The sequence below is a fragment of the Pogoniulus pusillus genome, chromosome 25 (genome assembly GCF_015220805.1).
Source record: "Pogoniulus pusillus isolate bPogPus1 chromosome 25, bPogPus1.pri, whole genome shotgun sequence".
Classification (NCBI taxonomy): domain Eukaryota; kingdom Metazoa; phylum Chordata; class Aves; order Piciformes; family Lybiidae; genus Pogoniulus; species Pogoniulus pusillus.
In genome coordinates, this window is record NC_087288.1 from 14,441,279 (window position 1) to 14,458,325 (window position 17,047).

Consider the following 17,047-nt stretch of genomic DNA (forward strand, 5'->3'; position numbering starts at 1 on the left):
TAACTGGTTCCTATTATTGGTTTCTATTAATGTAAAACATAAGTGAACATAAATGAGGCGTGAATCATTTCTTTTTATTAGCCCCACAGTCTTCACTCAGCGCTTGCAGTAACTCCAGCTGTGACTTGTTAGTGATAACCTATTTAAAGAAGGGTATCTTTAAGACTAAAGGTTGTGATTAGGATTCTTTGTCTCTTCATCATTTCAGAAGGTTTCACTAGGTCTAGCAGGATCAACAATGATGAAAATAAAAGAAAAAAAATAATTAGTAGCACTTCTAAACCCCAGTTTAGTTACCACTAAACTATGCTGAGTGTAATATGGCACTAATTACACTCCAGATAAGTTCTTACTAGTTAGTATTAAAAGCAAGATACAGGGTATATCATGTAGACAATGCAGGAAAGGACTTCCTGCTGCTATTTATGTGTGTTTTTAAATGGTAGATGCTGACATGATCAGTTATTAGGGTTGGACTTGATGATCTGTGAGGTCTCTTCCAACCTTGGTGATACTGTGATACTGTGTGTGTGTATATATATATTTGTGTATACATACATATATATGTATGTATGTGTATTTATATACAAAATACAACTATATATAATATTTTATACACAATATAATAAGCAATAATAAACATAGGTAAGAATAAATATAAACAATAAAATATATAAGATAATAAAGAAATAAATATAAATGTGATAGTAAGATATATTCTATAAAATATATTTATTTAGCTGTATTTCTATTTTAGATGTATTTATTTTTATATATGTATAGATAATAAATATATATTAAATATATGCATATATATATATGTGTGTATATACAGAGAGAGGCCTGTGAAAGAATTATGGGCTTTCATTTTTGTAAGAAGAATGAAATTAATGTGAATTTAGACTTTTCCAAAATGGACTATACACTGTATTATTGAAGTCATTAGTTTGAATTGTATTATAAGAATTGTATCTTAAATTATGTATTAAGTTCTCTTCCAGATAGTTTTATAACTAAATTGAAAAGACCATGCTCTTTAAGGTGAACCATCATTTATCCTACGCAGAGGAAAAGACTTGAGCTTTCTGCTTAAGCAGAATTTAGATGCAGCTAATACTTATCTACCAGATTGTATTTCACCATATTTTAAAATATGGAAAATACAAGTTTTCCTAATCAGTTCTAAAAATACATTGTTTTACAATAATAAATATTTATTACTAGTTAAATCTTGAGTGCACACTTCTCATTCTCTTTTTGCATCTTTAAAGCATGGTATCAACCTTTGTGTTATTCATAACTCTCTATCAAAATCAAATCCACTAATTATTTTGGAAGAAAAATCTTGCTACACTTCCCTGTGTCCTCTTTCATCAGTGATGTGTCATAAATAAAAGAAGGCAGGAGAAGTGTAACCCTTTGATAAAACACCTACACCTTTCAGGGGCCTTTCCGCAATGCCGCTGAAGTGTTGCAGCAGCGCTACAAGCCTTTGGAGCCAACTTTGCGAGTGGCAGCGTCAGTCCATTCACCACTAGAGAAGGCCAAGGAAGACATGAAAAGAGAGAAGTGGAGAAACTATATACATGACAATGAGTAAGTTCTTTGGGGGGTTGTATATTGTTATGAGAATCTTTTCTTTATTCCACTGCCTTCAGAAACCTTTCATGTCTGACAAAATGAAATGTCAAACCTGACAGCTTACTAGTGAGCATTGTATGTACATACTTCCAGATTTTGTGTCCTTAGATTATAAACTATTCAGGGCAGAGACCTTATCATGTAATTGTGTGACATGTGCCATCCATATCTATGAATCTGTAGAGCAACTTGTAATAATAATGTGATGCAACAGATGGGCTTCATAGGAGATAAGAATCAGAGAATCACAGAATGGTAGGGGTTGGAAAGGACCTCCAAAGATCATCTAATTCAACCACCCTGCTAAAGAAGATTCATCTAGATCTGGCTGTACAGGAGTCTGTCCAGGCAGGTTTTGAAAGTGTCCTGAGAAGGAGACTCCACAACCTCTCTGGGCAGCCTGTCCCCCCCCATAGTAAAGATATTTTTCCTTATGTTTTAGAAAACAAATGCAAATTCTGTTTTGCCACATGCGTCTTGCCAAGTAAAAATTACTGTTTCACTCTTCATATTCAAGGGCCTAACAGACTATGGGAGGAAAAAACGGTGTTGCATGCCAATGAGATTTGCTTTCTCTCCCAGAAGGCTACCAAAGCTCACTTGGAAGGGAAGGGAGCATATGTTACACATGTTAGAACATGATGCAAAACCCGTAATTATCTTTGAAGCAGGTTGGTTTCCTAAGCCATAGCATCTGTAATAGTGTCAGATGGACCAGTTGTTTTCCATACAATCCCAAATATGGACGTAATCCACCCCAAAAGATTTTAGGCTTCTGTCCTAAAAGATTTAAGGCTACTGCAAGTATATTTCCAATTTTTTTCCTATCATGATAAAGCTCTTTTTTTCCAATCATAATAGAAGTCTGTTAAGTGTCTTGATCAGGCTTTGTAGGTAACTAGAAAAAAATAGGGGCTTTTATCAGCTTTTCCCTTGGATTCACTGATCTTGGCAATCCTTTCACACTTTCTTACCAGAATTCAGCACAGAAAGGAATCCCTTTTCCTCATGAGCCGCCTGTGATCCACTTATTCTCTAGGACACGATGTTTTGCTATCTTTGATCTCTTTCAAGCCTTTCTATCAGCTCCATGTTGCCATGTGTCAGCTTCAGGACTGGGACTTCTGAATGTCAGAATCAATTGCATTTGCATGGCTTGGCTTTTGTGGTATTTTTTTATTGTTGGATTGTTTTCCTTGCATTCTTCCTGATTTAATATTAGCAATGACTTTAAGAATTCTACTAAAAAACAATTTTGAAAGAAAAAATCTCTTAATTTGGCAACTTGTCCACTTTTAGGCAATGTTATTTTTTATATTTGGTGCCAAAAATGTGATATGATAATTTTTGTTCCTTTCATGTGAAAAAAAACATAACTGAGTTAAACTACAAGCAAAAATTAACTTATTTTCTGTTCCTGTCTGTATTTTTTCACTTTGTTTTCATTAACTTCCACATCTCAGCTTAAATCTTATTTTTAACTTCTGCCAGTGAACAAAAACCAACCTAACCAACCAAAAGCCACCAACAAATCCACTAGGTAACATATTTGGTTAATGTGTACTTTTCCTTGAGTGAGTTTTGACTGATGCATTCCAAGCAAGGATGGATGACGTCCTTCATTTATAGTCATGACTATATTGCCCAGTCTTTATTTGATGAGGTTTACTCCATTGCTCTATCAACAATTTCAGAAGGTCAGATCTTGTAATAAATATTTCACTGACTCTCTTCCATGAGTGAATTGTGAAGCTTTGGTCTTGTACAGCTTAAATTTGGAGTCTCCAGCTTTGATGGATATTAATTGATATAAGGTCTTTATTTACCTCATGGATAAGGAAGCATTTAGTGCCATACTTAATGCATGGAAGCACTGTCCTAACACCAATGATTCTCAGCTTCATGCACTCTGAATGCATAGTGCATTATACATTTTCAGGCTGTGATCATTCCATTTGTGCCTCATATCCAATCAACCATGCAAGGGTCACATCTGTAACCTTGAAAAGGTGATGACAGAGTTGCAGGTCATCATCAGGACTAACACTCACTCATAATGCTGCATCTGTTGTACGGGATGCTGGTCTCCTGGGAGGAGTCAACAAAGGGTTACTTAGATTCTGCACTAGTTTGTTTGGTTTTTTTTCTCAGCAGTGTCTATTATGAATTGACAAATTTCTGTCTCTTTCTATGTAATTGTGTACTTTGGGACTGTATTTCTTCCTGGTAGTGCCTCCTATGCTGATTATTCTTCTGTTTTAGAAAATAAGGAGAGAATGAACAGCAGAAACGTGTGGCAATTGTTGAGAAAGCTTATGTTTACATAAAATGACAATCTGAATTCTTGATCTGTGCATTTCCAGAGTGAGTATTGTGTGATATCTCTTCAGACAGAAAAATTGTTGGTGTATGCCTGCAATTTCCAACAACACAGAGTTCCTGACTACTTTTCACTTTCAGAGTTCTTTAGAGTGATGATATGCTTTCTCTAAGAGTTTCAAGCTCCCAGAAAGTTTTTGCTGCTGATAAAATGCAGAAACAACTGAGTAAGCTGTGGGAGAGTTTGAGGCAGGCAAAAGCAGTATGAATTAAAGCAAGAGAGAGCGTTGTGCTTAAAACAACTGCTGGAATTTCCTATTGTGTAATGAGAGAGCAACTGTGTAATCTAGCCTAATAAGAATTACTCTTTTTTTCTCATGTAATTGAAGCTGCTACTGCTTTATTGTGCAATTTTTCATACAAATTAAGTGCTTTGCCCCTCCACTTGAATAGAAATGACAATTGGACTCCTTTGGGATGGCCACTTAATAAACTAGTGTCTAGTTTGAGACACCAACTGCTGGATCCAGCAGATTTAGATCACTAAGCATGAAAAGTTCTTTACTCAGTTGCATGGAGCTGTATGCTGGCCTAATTTTCCAGAGAACAAAAATGTAAAATATTTTCATTAACTTTACTGAAATCTGTCATGTGTAATATGCTTCAAAGTATGCTACTAAACATCCTTAAAGCCAACACGCGTTAGAATCTGATGCCACATGGTGATAGAATAGGGATAAGCTAGCAATAGGTTGAAATCTCCTGATTTATTGTAGTCTGATGTGACACCAGGCAAAATCACCTCAACTTTTGGCTGTGTCTGTGCTCAGTGCCGTGCTGGAGACAGCCAAGCTGGTCCTGAACATGTTAATTCACTTGGGTGCAGCAGAGTGAAATGTTTGCACATCCTGCTTCTAACATGCTCAGCGATCATTGCAGCATCAGGCTCCTCATGGGCTTACTCTCAGCAAGATACCACTTTGCTTTAGAACCAACCAGCTTAGATTCTTCTGTGCTACATAGTGCTGTGCACAAAAGGTATGCTTACAGTATCACAGTATCACAGTATCACAGTATCACCAAGGTTGGAAGAGACCTCACAGATCATCAAGTCCAACCCTTTACCACAGTGCCCAAAGTTAGACCATGGCAGAGAAGGTAATGACATAAATAATCTCTCCACTTGGAAGGCATCAGTGCTATGAACTGCCTGGTATTAATGGCAATAAAATTTAGACAGCAAATCACCTCAATAAGATTTAAAAGTAAATATCTTTCCGTTTCAACACTTCTAAGATCTTTTCCTGTATTTCTGACTTGGCCACAGCAAAAAAAAAAAAAAAAGTGACTACTACATTTTATGTCCTACAAGACATCTGTAAACTTTTTTTCAAATTATGCCTAGTTTTTCATATGCTTTGCAACTTGAGCAATTTGCATATTTTCTGGACTGTTATTGTGTTATGATAAACAGGGATTATCATATATTTTCAGATAATGTTTTCTTAACAATTCAACTTCTATTTGTAACTCTTCCATTTATTTTAATTACTAGCACAGTGTGCAACATTTATTAATCAGCAGAGTCTTTTTAAGTTAAAATACTAAATTAGCTAACCCCATTAACACAGAATACTCCAAACAAGCAGTAATAGGAGAGGTAGTTACTGTGCAAATCGTATTATACATGCGGGTGCTCTAGGGCACAGTTAAGCATGATTACCCTCTTTTGATCCAGTATTCCTCTGCTTCTTCCAGCTAATTTCCACTGGAAATTTACAAAGTAGAGCCTTCATTTTTCCATCTTAATTTTTCTAATGAAGTTCTGGTACTTTATAACACTGGGGATGCAGATAATAAGTCTGTGTATAATTAAGAAGTTCCGGAATTTGCTGCAGAAGAGACCTCTTTTGCTTCCTACAAGGACCTGACTATGCTTTTCTTTGCCATTTTATGTTATTGCAGACAGGGGTTAAACCAAAACAGCCAGAGGATTCTTAATATTAACTGATGTTAGGATAAAGTGGTTGATAGATCATTGAAAAAGCATATATTTAGTGTACTACTGTAGACAGTATGTGTAATAATGCACCAAAATAAGGCTTTTATGACAATATTGTTGTTCTTAAGGTAATCTGATGAGATAGGTTATGTAAGATGTTCCCTCCCTTTTTTTTTTAAATAACACTTTTGATTTTTATATGCACTCATTGTGACCTGAGTAATGGCTACACTGCTGTAGTTGTTTTGCTGTGGAAAACGATTGTATTTCTTCCTTTGTTCCCTGAGTAAAAAGATAGATACTGTCAGACCTGATGAAGAAATTACTTTGGATATAGCCCAAATTTAAAGGCTTAAAAGTAATTTAATGTTTTATTTAAAGAAGAAGGGGGGGAAAGAAGATAGAAAACTTACAACTTCCCAGTAGGGAATCTGTGGATCTAATTGTTCATAGTCTTACTCAGAGTGAGATAAAATTGTTTTATTTGAATTAGATCAAGACAACAAGGAATTGAATTGCACAGAACTACTGCAGATAAAAATGTGATAACACTATAACACATCTGAAGTTCAGACTGGTAGTATTTTCACTACTGAATTACAAAACTGTACAATACATACAAGTACAAAAAGCTGAAAACCCATCTAAGCAGATATTCCTGCAGTTCTCTGGTTTTAATATTTCTTATTTGTTCCCTGATAATGCATCATATACAGTGGTCTGGAAGTCTCATCCTTCTTAGAAGCCTAGGTAAAGTTTAAAGTTGCATGCTTGCACAGGTAGACTGCTGGGATTTTGCCTCTTGGCCCAGAGAAAGTGCTGAAGGACCACTCTGGTGTTTTGCTACCATTTAAATTCAGCAAAAATTAATGCCTCAGAATTGGTTATCCTGGTAGGTACCATATAGCACAAGGACAAATGCTTATTCCTGTTTATGCTGCTGCTCACTCCTCTCACACCGTCATAGACACAAGCTGTGTACCTTCTGCTACTTCTATTGTCTCACTCAATCCATCTGTAAAGTCTTCACCATCTAAAAGGGCTCTTCCATCTCCTGTTGCAATAGTGAGAGATTTTACCATAGATGAGACAGAATAAAAGGTGAGCAATGCAGGAAGAAAGGAGACTAAGAGGAGGTAAGAATATGGGCAGAAAGGAGGATTAGAAAGATCAAATTACTAATAGCAGGAAGGTGCAAGACAGAACAATTGAAGGGCTGGGAAGCAATATTTATTTTTGTTAACCACAAATATGGAGAGCATATTTTGAAATTTACATACACTCCACTAACATCTGTCATGTCCAGGACTGGCAAACATGTTGAAGCTTCTAGGTCCTTTTACATTCATTAGGTTCACTGTAGTGTGGTCCTGGCAGCAGTGCAGCTGGCCTTCATTCCCAGTGTCACTGCCAGCTTTGGTCCTGCTCCTCTCTCAGATTGTGTATGTGTAATAAGGCTATTTGAAGAAGCTGATAGCATCCCAGTTTTGGTCCCGATTCTTTCTCTCTGTCTTGAATGTATTCTTTGGCATCTCTCTCATTCAAGTTTTTGTGGTGTGTGAAATGAAATATTTTTTCATTTTTAAATGTATTTCTTCAGGAAACATTCACCTCCCACTACATCATCACCTTTTGGAAAGGATCAGCTTATACCAATTACAATTTATAGCACCATATAGCATCAATATGGAATTTACTTCTTCTTTGATCCTGCTACTTCTTTCTCTGTCATATTTATGGAAAATCTTTTAAAATGTCTGAATTCACACTTAAATCACAAGGAAAAATGGAGAGCCTGATGCAAGGATCCTGAGAGCAAGCCTTTTGTGGAAGAAGGCTGTTGAGATCTCAACTCGTGCAATTGATAATGGCATCATAATATTGTCTGTATTTAATTTTCTTCTCCTTCCATCACTCTCTTCTGTCACATTCAGAGCACATGCTGTCATTAATTTGGGGAAAAGCTGTGTCAGGTGTATATAGAGAGCTACAGAGCACAATACCATTACCAAAGTGCTTTGCAATGCTATTGCTTTTTACTGTTATTATTGGTTGTGGGGGTATAATGACTTTTGTATGACTCCCATTAATTTGGTTACCCTGCTTAACACAAAAAAATGTTTTAATGTTCTTTTTAATCACTTTTTTTCACAGACTAATGAAAATTCTTACTGATTTTAAACAGACATTGAATTTTCCAGTTAGATCATTGTCACTGTAAGGTTCTGCCCACCTGGCTCTGACAGCAGATCTGCAGATAGAAATAAAAAAAATGAAAAAAGGAAAGTTTCTGCTTTAGGTTGCTTCATACAATTATACCCTACTGCATTTTTTAATGCTGTCTCACTTCAATTTTAATACTTCTTTTGATGTTCAATGTTCTTCCTCAAAAACCTGTAGTAGATTTGATTTTTTCTCCACTCAGCCTGTCTTTGTGTGACACACAGTCCTGTTAACAGTCTTAAAGGAGATACGTGGTAGAATGCAGAAGACCATGTTTGCGCTAAGCAAATATGGTAGAACACAGATTACTCTGGGTATTGGCTTGCCAAGAAGACAAAGATTAATTGATTCACAATAAAATCAAAACCTTTATGTAGGAAATTTCATAGGGAAAACTGTAATTTACCTTATCTTCTACTTTTCTCAAGATTTTAGGGGCCATCTTGTGTACAAATTTTACAGACCTAGTATTCATATTGAACCATGGATGCTATGGCTCAACTAAATTCTCTGCATATATGGGCAAATCCCTAAACTGCTAGTCTTGTCTTCTCAGCTCTACAGTCCCTCGAGAAAGCCAATTTTCTTTCATGTCTGAACAAAAGAAAAATGTACTATTAAAATGCAATTCAGAAGTGATAAAAACTGCAAGTGGAGCAGCCGGCTCACAGCACCTTCGATGTATTCTCTGGGACACTGGGGCCACATTAATTTTTGTGTGTGTGTGATGTCCATCCCATGTGCAAATTAGCATTACAAGTACCATAATCTGTCTTACGTGAGAGTGTCCTTTCCCATGAGTATACACATGCTACTACAGCTTTGTATAATTTAAAAGTCTGCTAACTCAGTGGTTTTCTTTCGCTAACTTTATATAGACATTTGTTTGTGGTACTTGCTGAAATAAATGTATACACCTGGCAAGACCCTTAAAGAATTTCTTTTTTATGAAATTGGAAGCAAGACATGCAATTTAAAAATGCAATATTCAAACAGTTGCTGATGGATCAGTTCATCCAAATAAATAATTATCTGAGGCTGCATCAGCTGAGAAAGTATTTTAATCCCCATCTTTACAAAAAAAAAGGTGTTTGAATAACTATGACAGACTCTAAGATCTGAAAAGCTTTCAACTGGGAAAAGATTTTGATTAACCAATCCTGTTCTCATGGCTGTTAAAGTGGTACTTTATATTTCTGGAGTATGCATTTCTAATTTAACTGCATAACATTTTTTCCCTTCACATGTAGAATAAGGAAGGCATACTGGCTTTTTCAGAACACCTGAAGTGATAAAAATACTTCACCAGGATATACTTTCTAATAAAATGTACCTGTTTAGTCTTATAATTGTCTAGCAAACTCAGCTAGATGGAACTAAGACATCTGTCTACAACTACTTGAAGGGAGGCTGTATCCAGGTGGGGGTTGGTCTCTTCTGCAGGCAACCAGCAACAGATCAAGAAGACACAGTCTCAAATTGTGCCAGGGGAGATACAGGCTTGATATTAGGAGAAAGTTGTTTCCAGAGAGAGTGATTTGCCATTGGAATGGGCTGCCCAGGGAGGTGGTGGAGTTGCCATCCCTGGAGCTGTTCAAGAAAAGACTGGATGAGGCACTTGGTGCCATGGTCTATTTGACTGGCTAGGGCTGGTTGCTAGGTTGAACTGGATGATCTTGGAGGTCTCTTCCAACCCAGTTGATTCTATGATTCTGCAGTCTTTCTGTCATCTCTTACAGATGCTTTGTAGGTCTTTCACTTTTTTCCATGTGGTTTGCTGTGGAACCTAACCAGAGAAGCTGTAGTTTTCTGTGAGAGTTAGGGACATTCACCTGAAAACCTCTTCCATGTCCTAAGTGGATAGGTGGAGTGTAAAGAATCAGTGGCGCAATGCAAGCAGGGAATCCACCATTAGTATAACCAAAGGTGAAAGAATCAATGTCCAAAATGTTGAATGTTTCCAATAAGGACATGATTATAATTTGAGTGTAAAGTACACAATTTGTGAATTCAGAAGAAATTATTTATTTGCTTTGTGGTCTGCCAATACATGGAAGTTACCAGTAATATTTGTATCAATTTCTATACTGCTAAATGAAATGATGGGTTATTTGTTAAGAGATCTCAAATTATGCGTTCATAATTTATGGTACACATTGAAATCTGCCTTGATTTATGTTTGTACTATCGGAATGCTTGAAATGTTTCCATCCTGATGGAATGATCAGGTTGAGGTAGGTGAATGCCTACCACTGACAGCTGGCACAGGCTGCATTGCCTGCTAAGACTTGAGGTGGCAACATGCAGACACCAACAAATTGAACCCTGCTCATTCTGTCTTCACATCACACCAGCTGGTAGTGCTGAAAGAGCCAAAGTAATAATCTAATAATGCAAGTGAAACAAGTTATATCTTCATGCAGAAAATCTTTATTTTATTCAGTTGGAACTCTATATCTCTTTGCTCCAAATTTAATTAAAAGCAGTTATAGGAGAAATTGCAGTAATCTCAAAATACCAGGAGGGGACACTAAGAAGATAGTGGAAAATAGCAGGAACGTGTAATCATGTCACCTCCTATAGCACTGCTTTGCTTGCTTGCTTATCTTCTTTCCTTCCTTCTTTCCTTCCTTCTTTCCTTCCTTCTTTCCTTCCTTCTTTCCTTCCTTCTTTCCTTCCTATCTGTCAATCCAGTTGCCATTGGAATGGACTGCCCAGTGAGGTAGTGTAATCACCCACCGTCCCTGGAACTGTTCAAGCAAAGCCTGGATGAGGCACTTAGTGCCATGGTCTAGTTGATTGTCTAGGGCTGGGTGCTAGGGTAGATTGGATGATCTTGGAGGTCTCTTCCAACCTGGTTGATTCTATGATATTCTCTCTCTCTCTATATATATATATATAAATCCTATGGCATCTATAGAGTACAGCATAACTGATTTTTAATTATTCTGGAATTTCAGATTTCTGCCTTTTTCTTCATATCATAAAAAGGAGAAGTATGAACCATCAATTCTTAGGACAGGCAAATATGGCCAAGGAACTTACGGATTTAAACACTTCCGAGAAGTACAGCCTAAGAAGTGGGTAGCAGACAAGGTAAGTCACTGCAAAATTAAATCTTTCTTTTTTATTATATTTAATTTTTACTGTTATTGTAGTAGAACTGTGTGAATTTGTACCTGATCCAGAGATCATAGAATCCAATGGGATTCTTTCTAGCATGGTATGCGCATAGAGCCAATGTGATGAGATATTAGACTTCCTTGACTCTCCTTGTGGTTAGTTCATTTTGAGGAAATCCACAACCTTTCCCACCTACAAGATAAAGATTTAAAATCCTGATTGAATACTGCTTTGGTTAAAGAAGTTTTGTGAGGTTTTGCCCTCTCTGCATTGCCTTTTCTTATTTCAGAGGGATTGCACATTCAGAAAAAAACTTCATAAAATTGTGCTAAAACCTGACTAAAGCCAACAAAATATTTTGCTGCTTATAAGCTTTGGAAAATTCTAGCAATACTTGAGTCACTTTATTTTAAGATAGCCTCATTAAAATTATTTTAAGATAGTCTCATTAAATTGCCTGCTTTGTCAGAAACATCTCATATTTCTGGATTTGCAGTGCTACAAGAGGTAATTTTCTTCAGAACATCAGTTCGTGCGATATTAGCATTACATCTATTTGGATTAGGTATCATAATTGTGTTAGAATTTCCCAGTACAAGAAGGATAATGGACTTAGTAGAGTGTGCATAAAGATACTTAAGAGTGTGGAGCATCTTGTGTGAGAAAAGGCTGAGAGCACTGGAACTCTTCAGTCTGAAATCACAGAATCACAGAATTAACTAGGTTAGGTCATTGAGTCCAACCTATCACCTAACCCTTCTAATTAACTCAACCATGGCACAACCTCATCCAGCCTCCTCTTAAACACCTCCTGGAATGGTGACTCCACCCATTCCAATGGGCAGTCACTCTTTCCTTTAAGAATTTCTTCCTAATGTCCAGCCTGAACCTGCCCTGGTGCAGTTTGTGTCCTCTTGTTTTGTCACTGGGTGCCTGGGAGAAGAGACCAACCCCCACTTGGCTACATCCTCCTTTCAAGTAGTTTAGAGAGCAATGAGGTCTCCCCTGAGCCTCCTCTTCTCCAGGCTGAACAACCCCAGCTCCCTGAGCTCCTCCTCGAAAGGCCTGTGCTCCAGCCCCCTCACCAGCTTTGTTTTCTTGAGAGCAACCTAAGCTTTATAAATCATAGAATCAACCAAGTTGGAAGAGACCTCGAAGATCATCCAGTCCAACCTATCCCCCAGCCCTATCCAGTCATATAGTGGCTTCCAAGAAATCTTAGTTTGAGAAGTAGCAATTTAAAAAGAATTGCTTCTCAAAACTTTAAGCTCAGACACAAATGAGCTTACGGAAAAAAAATTGGTACTAACATACATTCAGTGTCATTGCAAATATCAACTTTCAAACAAAAAGGTTTGAATTTGTCTTTCAAAAGAGATGAGTGGGGGATGTGACTGACTTAAGTTCCACAGATATGATATATAAAAAGGATCTGAAGGCCTTATTGGTGATACTTGTGCTGTAAAGGCTCTTCATTTTCCAATGCCTAGCATTTTTTTTGGCCAGGCTTAGGTGACAGTATCAAGCAATATGAAGTTATTCATATTGTGTATCATATCACACAAAAAGATGATTATCCAAATTACAGGCTTTGCTGAAATAACTAATCTCACTTTACTTGTGATATTGGTTAGATTTCAACCTAAGTCTCTGGAGGTGAATAGTCGTACACATTAACCCAACGTGACATACAGCCTTCCAACCCCAATGCTAAATCAATAAGAAGCTTCAATTAGGAGCCCCTTACCCAAACAGAGAGATAAGAGGAGAAAAGAGCTGTTTATGACCTACTTGGTGCTTTAATGGGTCATTATTACCAGAAAAAAAAAATAAATCTACCTCCTCACTATATTATAATGGAGAAAGTCTTACAGGCAGATGTGAGATCTGACTTCCATAACTGTTACATTTGAAAGAACTCTTCCCTTTCTTATTTCTAAACTGTATTAGAAATTTGTGTTTATCAGTGCTATGAACAAAACTGTCTTGTTCTGATGATCTGCATGCTAAAGGGCGTGATTCAAAGTACTACCAAAACCTCATAAATTTTCACTTAACACCTTTTTTGCTGAATATAACCCTCCTTTTAGTTTTCCATGAGGTGATGTCTTTGTGGTTGCAACTTGCATTGCAATCTGAATAGCTGATAACCCTGCCATGATGTATATTCAGGTTCTGACAGTATTATACCAGAGAAAATTCTCTTATCATTGCTGGCAAGATAAACTACTGCATAAGTTCTTCCAAGGAGTCAGGTCAGTGAATCAGTGACCCCTTTGAGCTGCTGAGGTATTATTTGATTTTAGCTGGCATTAGTTGGTGTTTTTTTTCCAAACTGCATACAAAAAAAGCTTTCCCTTTATATGTTCAAGAGCATGTCCTAGTTGTTTTTTCTTTTCCTGAGGTTTTCATGTGTTTATAAATGTGCAATTTAATTCAAGTCACAAAAAGATTAGTATGCAAATTACATAATTACTTTAGAAACAAAATGAACAACAATGGAAAAATATTGCCTTGTTATATTTCTTCTGGAAAATGAAAGGGCATTAGCATAGACTTTCTCTAAACATAATAATTACCATATCTATGTGGTGAAAAGTTAATAGTTCTTCTTTTCATATAGTTTTAATCTGAACATTTTTATCTGATTCTGTTTACATTTCAAAGGAGTTTCCAAGATAAGGGGAAAAAAAAAAACATTTGTATTCTAATTCTTCATTAAGACAAACAATACCCCTTGTGAAACTGACTGTAGTTAGTTTACCCAGTTATAAACCACTATAAAAATAAAAACACTTGCATATTTTAATTTTCATATCATCTGCCTAAATACTTTGAAATAACTTTGGCAGAATTTATGTGAGAAGTAGCAACGTGAAAAAATTTACCAGTCACTATGAATTTAATCTACAGCGATAGGTTCCGATGTAGCTGGACAGCCAAGGGATCAAATACACTAACTATAATCTTTCAGTTGTCAAAACACTCACATATGTTCGTATTTACTGAGGCAGAAATGATAGCTTGCAGTCTTTAATCAGCATTGGAAGAGTTTGCATATGCATTTTAAAAACCTGACTTTAATGGCAACATCTAATGTTCTCTTGTTTGCAAAATTCAGGAAGTGACATTCTAAGCTGCTCCTTCTTGATAGATTCTTCCCTCTGATGCCTTATTATAAGTGAATTACAGTACGACTGCATCACTGTTTCATTATTTTCACAGATATTTTGGCCCTAAACAGAATTTTATTATCTACAAAGCATAAAAACACCCAGTACTGCAAAGAATTAATTTAGAGAACCTAAGCATATTGCACAGAACATAAAGTTGACCTTTACCGTCTGCAGCTTTTGGAATGGAGTGGGATGTGGAACACATCATAGATTTAATGTGGCACAACACTGTCTGCAGAAACTTGGGTGGGACTGTGACTGCCTGCCCATTGCACCCGATGATTGAATCTGCTGTCACCAGCATCCTGATAATAATGAACATTCAGCTTAACGACCGTGATTATGATTATCATAATTGATGTGCAAGTGCAGTGTGTGGGGATCATTACAGCTGAACTGTACAGCAGAGAAACATGCCTTAGTTATGGATAATTTTACTTTTATGCATTGATTGGGATAAAATATGCCTTTCAAGTTCAACAAGCCAGCTTAATATAATTTTAGGAAGATTTCTACATGTATGAATTGATGATTATGGGCTTTCTGCAAAACAGTCATCCTAGCTGTTTGCTTTGAGTTATTCCATCCCATTAATAGTAGGAAATAATTAAATTATTAGATGTTGTTGAGTGGAGATAACTTATAGACTACTGGCAACATTAATCAAATATCAAGATCAAATATTTCTGGTCGCCATGGCCTTGCCTAGGCTAGGAAAAATAGACCTTGTAATTCACTAGCAATAGCATTCTATTTTTGGCATGCAGAAGAAATTGGGCTTTGGTCAACAATACTGTCATTTTCACATTGTATTGTGCAGCCATTAGGCAATAATTGTTCCTTATATAAATTATATCACTTCCAGCTTTGTTAAAGGAGGCAGAGAATTACAAACTCAAATTCAGCCAGTGGAGGAAAAGGCCCAATCGACAGCTTCAGGCAATTGTGGTGGACAGTGATTCCCTTCAACTTAGATTATGTGAAGTTGCTAAAGTATTTAATTAAATTATGGCATGTATAACAGATAAGCACCAGTGTGTAGACTTATTTTAAGCTACAGTTTTTATAAGGAATATGGCAACATAACTATGATGCAGAGTAGAGTCTTTTATTTATTTACAGTAGGCATAAATTTGGCTTCTTGTCTAAGAACAGGTAGAAATTTCCTGTCTGGGATAACAGACTATGGAATGAGTTCTTGATCTTTAACTTGCTTTCTACTACAATGAAGATTGGAATGTCTCAACTGTGTAGTTCATGACTTCAATATGTTTGGAATTTCTGTGATGAAGAAAGAGAACTTTCTGCATGTTCAAAGATCTCTCCTATTTTATATAGTCTTCTGCTGCAGAAAGTTTTATAGCCTCATGTGGTTTTCATTGTTGCTCATATTATGGACCAAGTGGAATTGGTATCATGTAGAGCCCTAGTTTCCAGATATGTGGGAAGAGACCCCCAAGGAGAACCTAATGTGGCTTGAAAATGCCAGCAGCTTAGAAAGTGAGTGTGACTCTTCTATGTGGCCATGACCAACCCATTTCCTTCCATACATTTATCCTTGTATAGTATCATTGTGTTGCTGGGGAAAATAGGGCAGGAGGTAGGAAGTGATGTGTCCTGTTTAAAATTTAGTTTCACCCATTGTAAGACCAATGATATACTCACAAAAATCACCTGTCTAGTAGATGATGTGATTATGCAGCAGAATTGTTTGATATACTGTGCATGCTTTCCAACTCTGCCTGTGCTGAGATGTATTTAAACTTCTCCTTAACTGCATTTCCCCTAACATTATAGCAATTGAGCTTCAGATAGCATGAATTTTGGAAAGTTGGGTTTTGTTTCTGAGGTTGTGACTCCATGAAAAATTTGAAAGGCCTGTGCTCATTTTCATTTTAGTTAGGAAAAAAGGAGCATCCTTGAGTACTGTGTCCAGTTCTGGGCCCCTCTATTCAAGAAGGATGTTGAGGTGCTGGAACATGTCCAGAGAAGGGCAATGAAGCTGGTGAGGGGCCTGGAGCACAAATCCTATGAGGAGAGGTTGAGGGAGCTGGGCCTGTTTAGCCTGGAGAAGAGGAGGCTCAGGGGTGATCTTATTACTGTCTACAACTACCTGAAAGGGCATTGTAGCCAGGTGGGGGGTGGCCTCTTCTCCCAGGTAACCAGCAATAGAACAAGGGGACACAGTCTCAAATTGTGCCAGAGGAGGTCTAGGCTGGGTTGTTTTCTTGGAGAAAATGCTTAAGGTCACTATTGCTGGAGTGCCTTCGAAAAAACCTGCTCCTGGTATATATAATGCAAATGATCATCAACTACAAGAGATCTCTCAAGTTATTTTTTTCAGGTGTAGAAGGAAGGTAATACAGCAAAACAAATTAAAATATATAAAAAGTATCTCTGGCTACTTTTTAACTCAATGCAGAAAAAAAATTATGTGGGTAACTGGAAGACTAAAAATCTAGGCTGGAAAATCTTTCTGGTGAAGATTACTGATGAGCTGCAGGGTCTGATTTTGAGGGAATACTACAAATTAGCAACAAGGAAGAGTCAAACTCTTCAGTTA

At 36.8% G+C, this 17,047-nt stretch overlaps 1 protein-coding gene across 3 annotated transcripts in view; it reads left to right on the top strand.

Annotated features, from left to right (window-relative positions):
- SPATA17 (spermatogenesis associated 17) overlaps positions 1 to 17,047 on the top strand; it is a 92,048-nt gene that overhangs the window by 57,616 nt on the left and 17,385 nt on the right. Inside the window, exons 8-10 of one of the 3 annotated variants that reach the window (XM_064164529.1) lie at positions 1,445 to 1,596; positions 11,146 to 11,281; positions 14,659 to 15,491. In XM_064164529.1, coding sequence (XP_064020599.1) covers positions 1,445 to 1,596; positions 11,146 to 11,281; positions 14,659 to 14,694 — 324 coding nt within the window. In that variant the 3' untranslated portion in view covers positions 14,695 to 15,491. Of the gene's footprint in view, positions 1 to 1,444; positions 1,597 to 11,145; positions 11,282 to 11,597; positions 11,668 to 14,658; positions 15,492 to 17,047 lie in introns of those variants that run through there. The other 2 variants (XM_064164527.1, XM_064164526.1) reach the window with 2 other exon arrangements.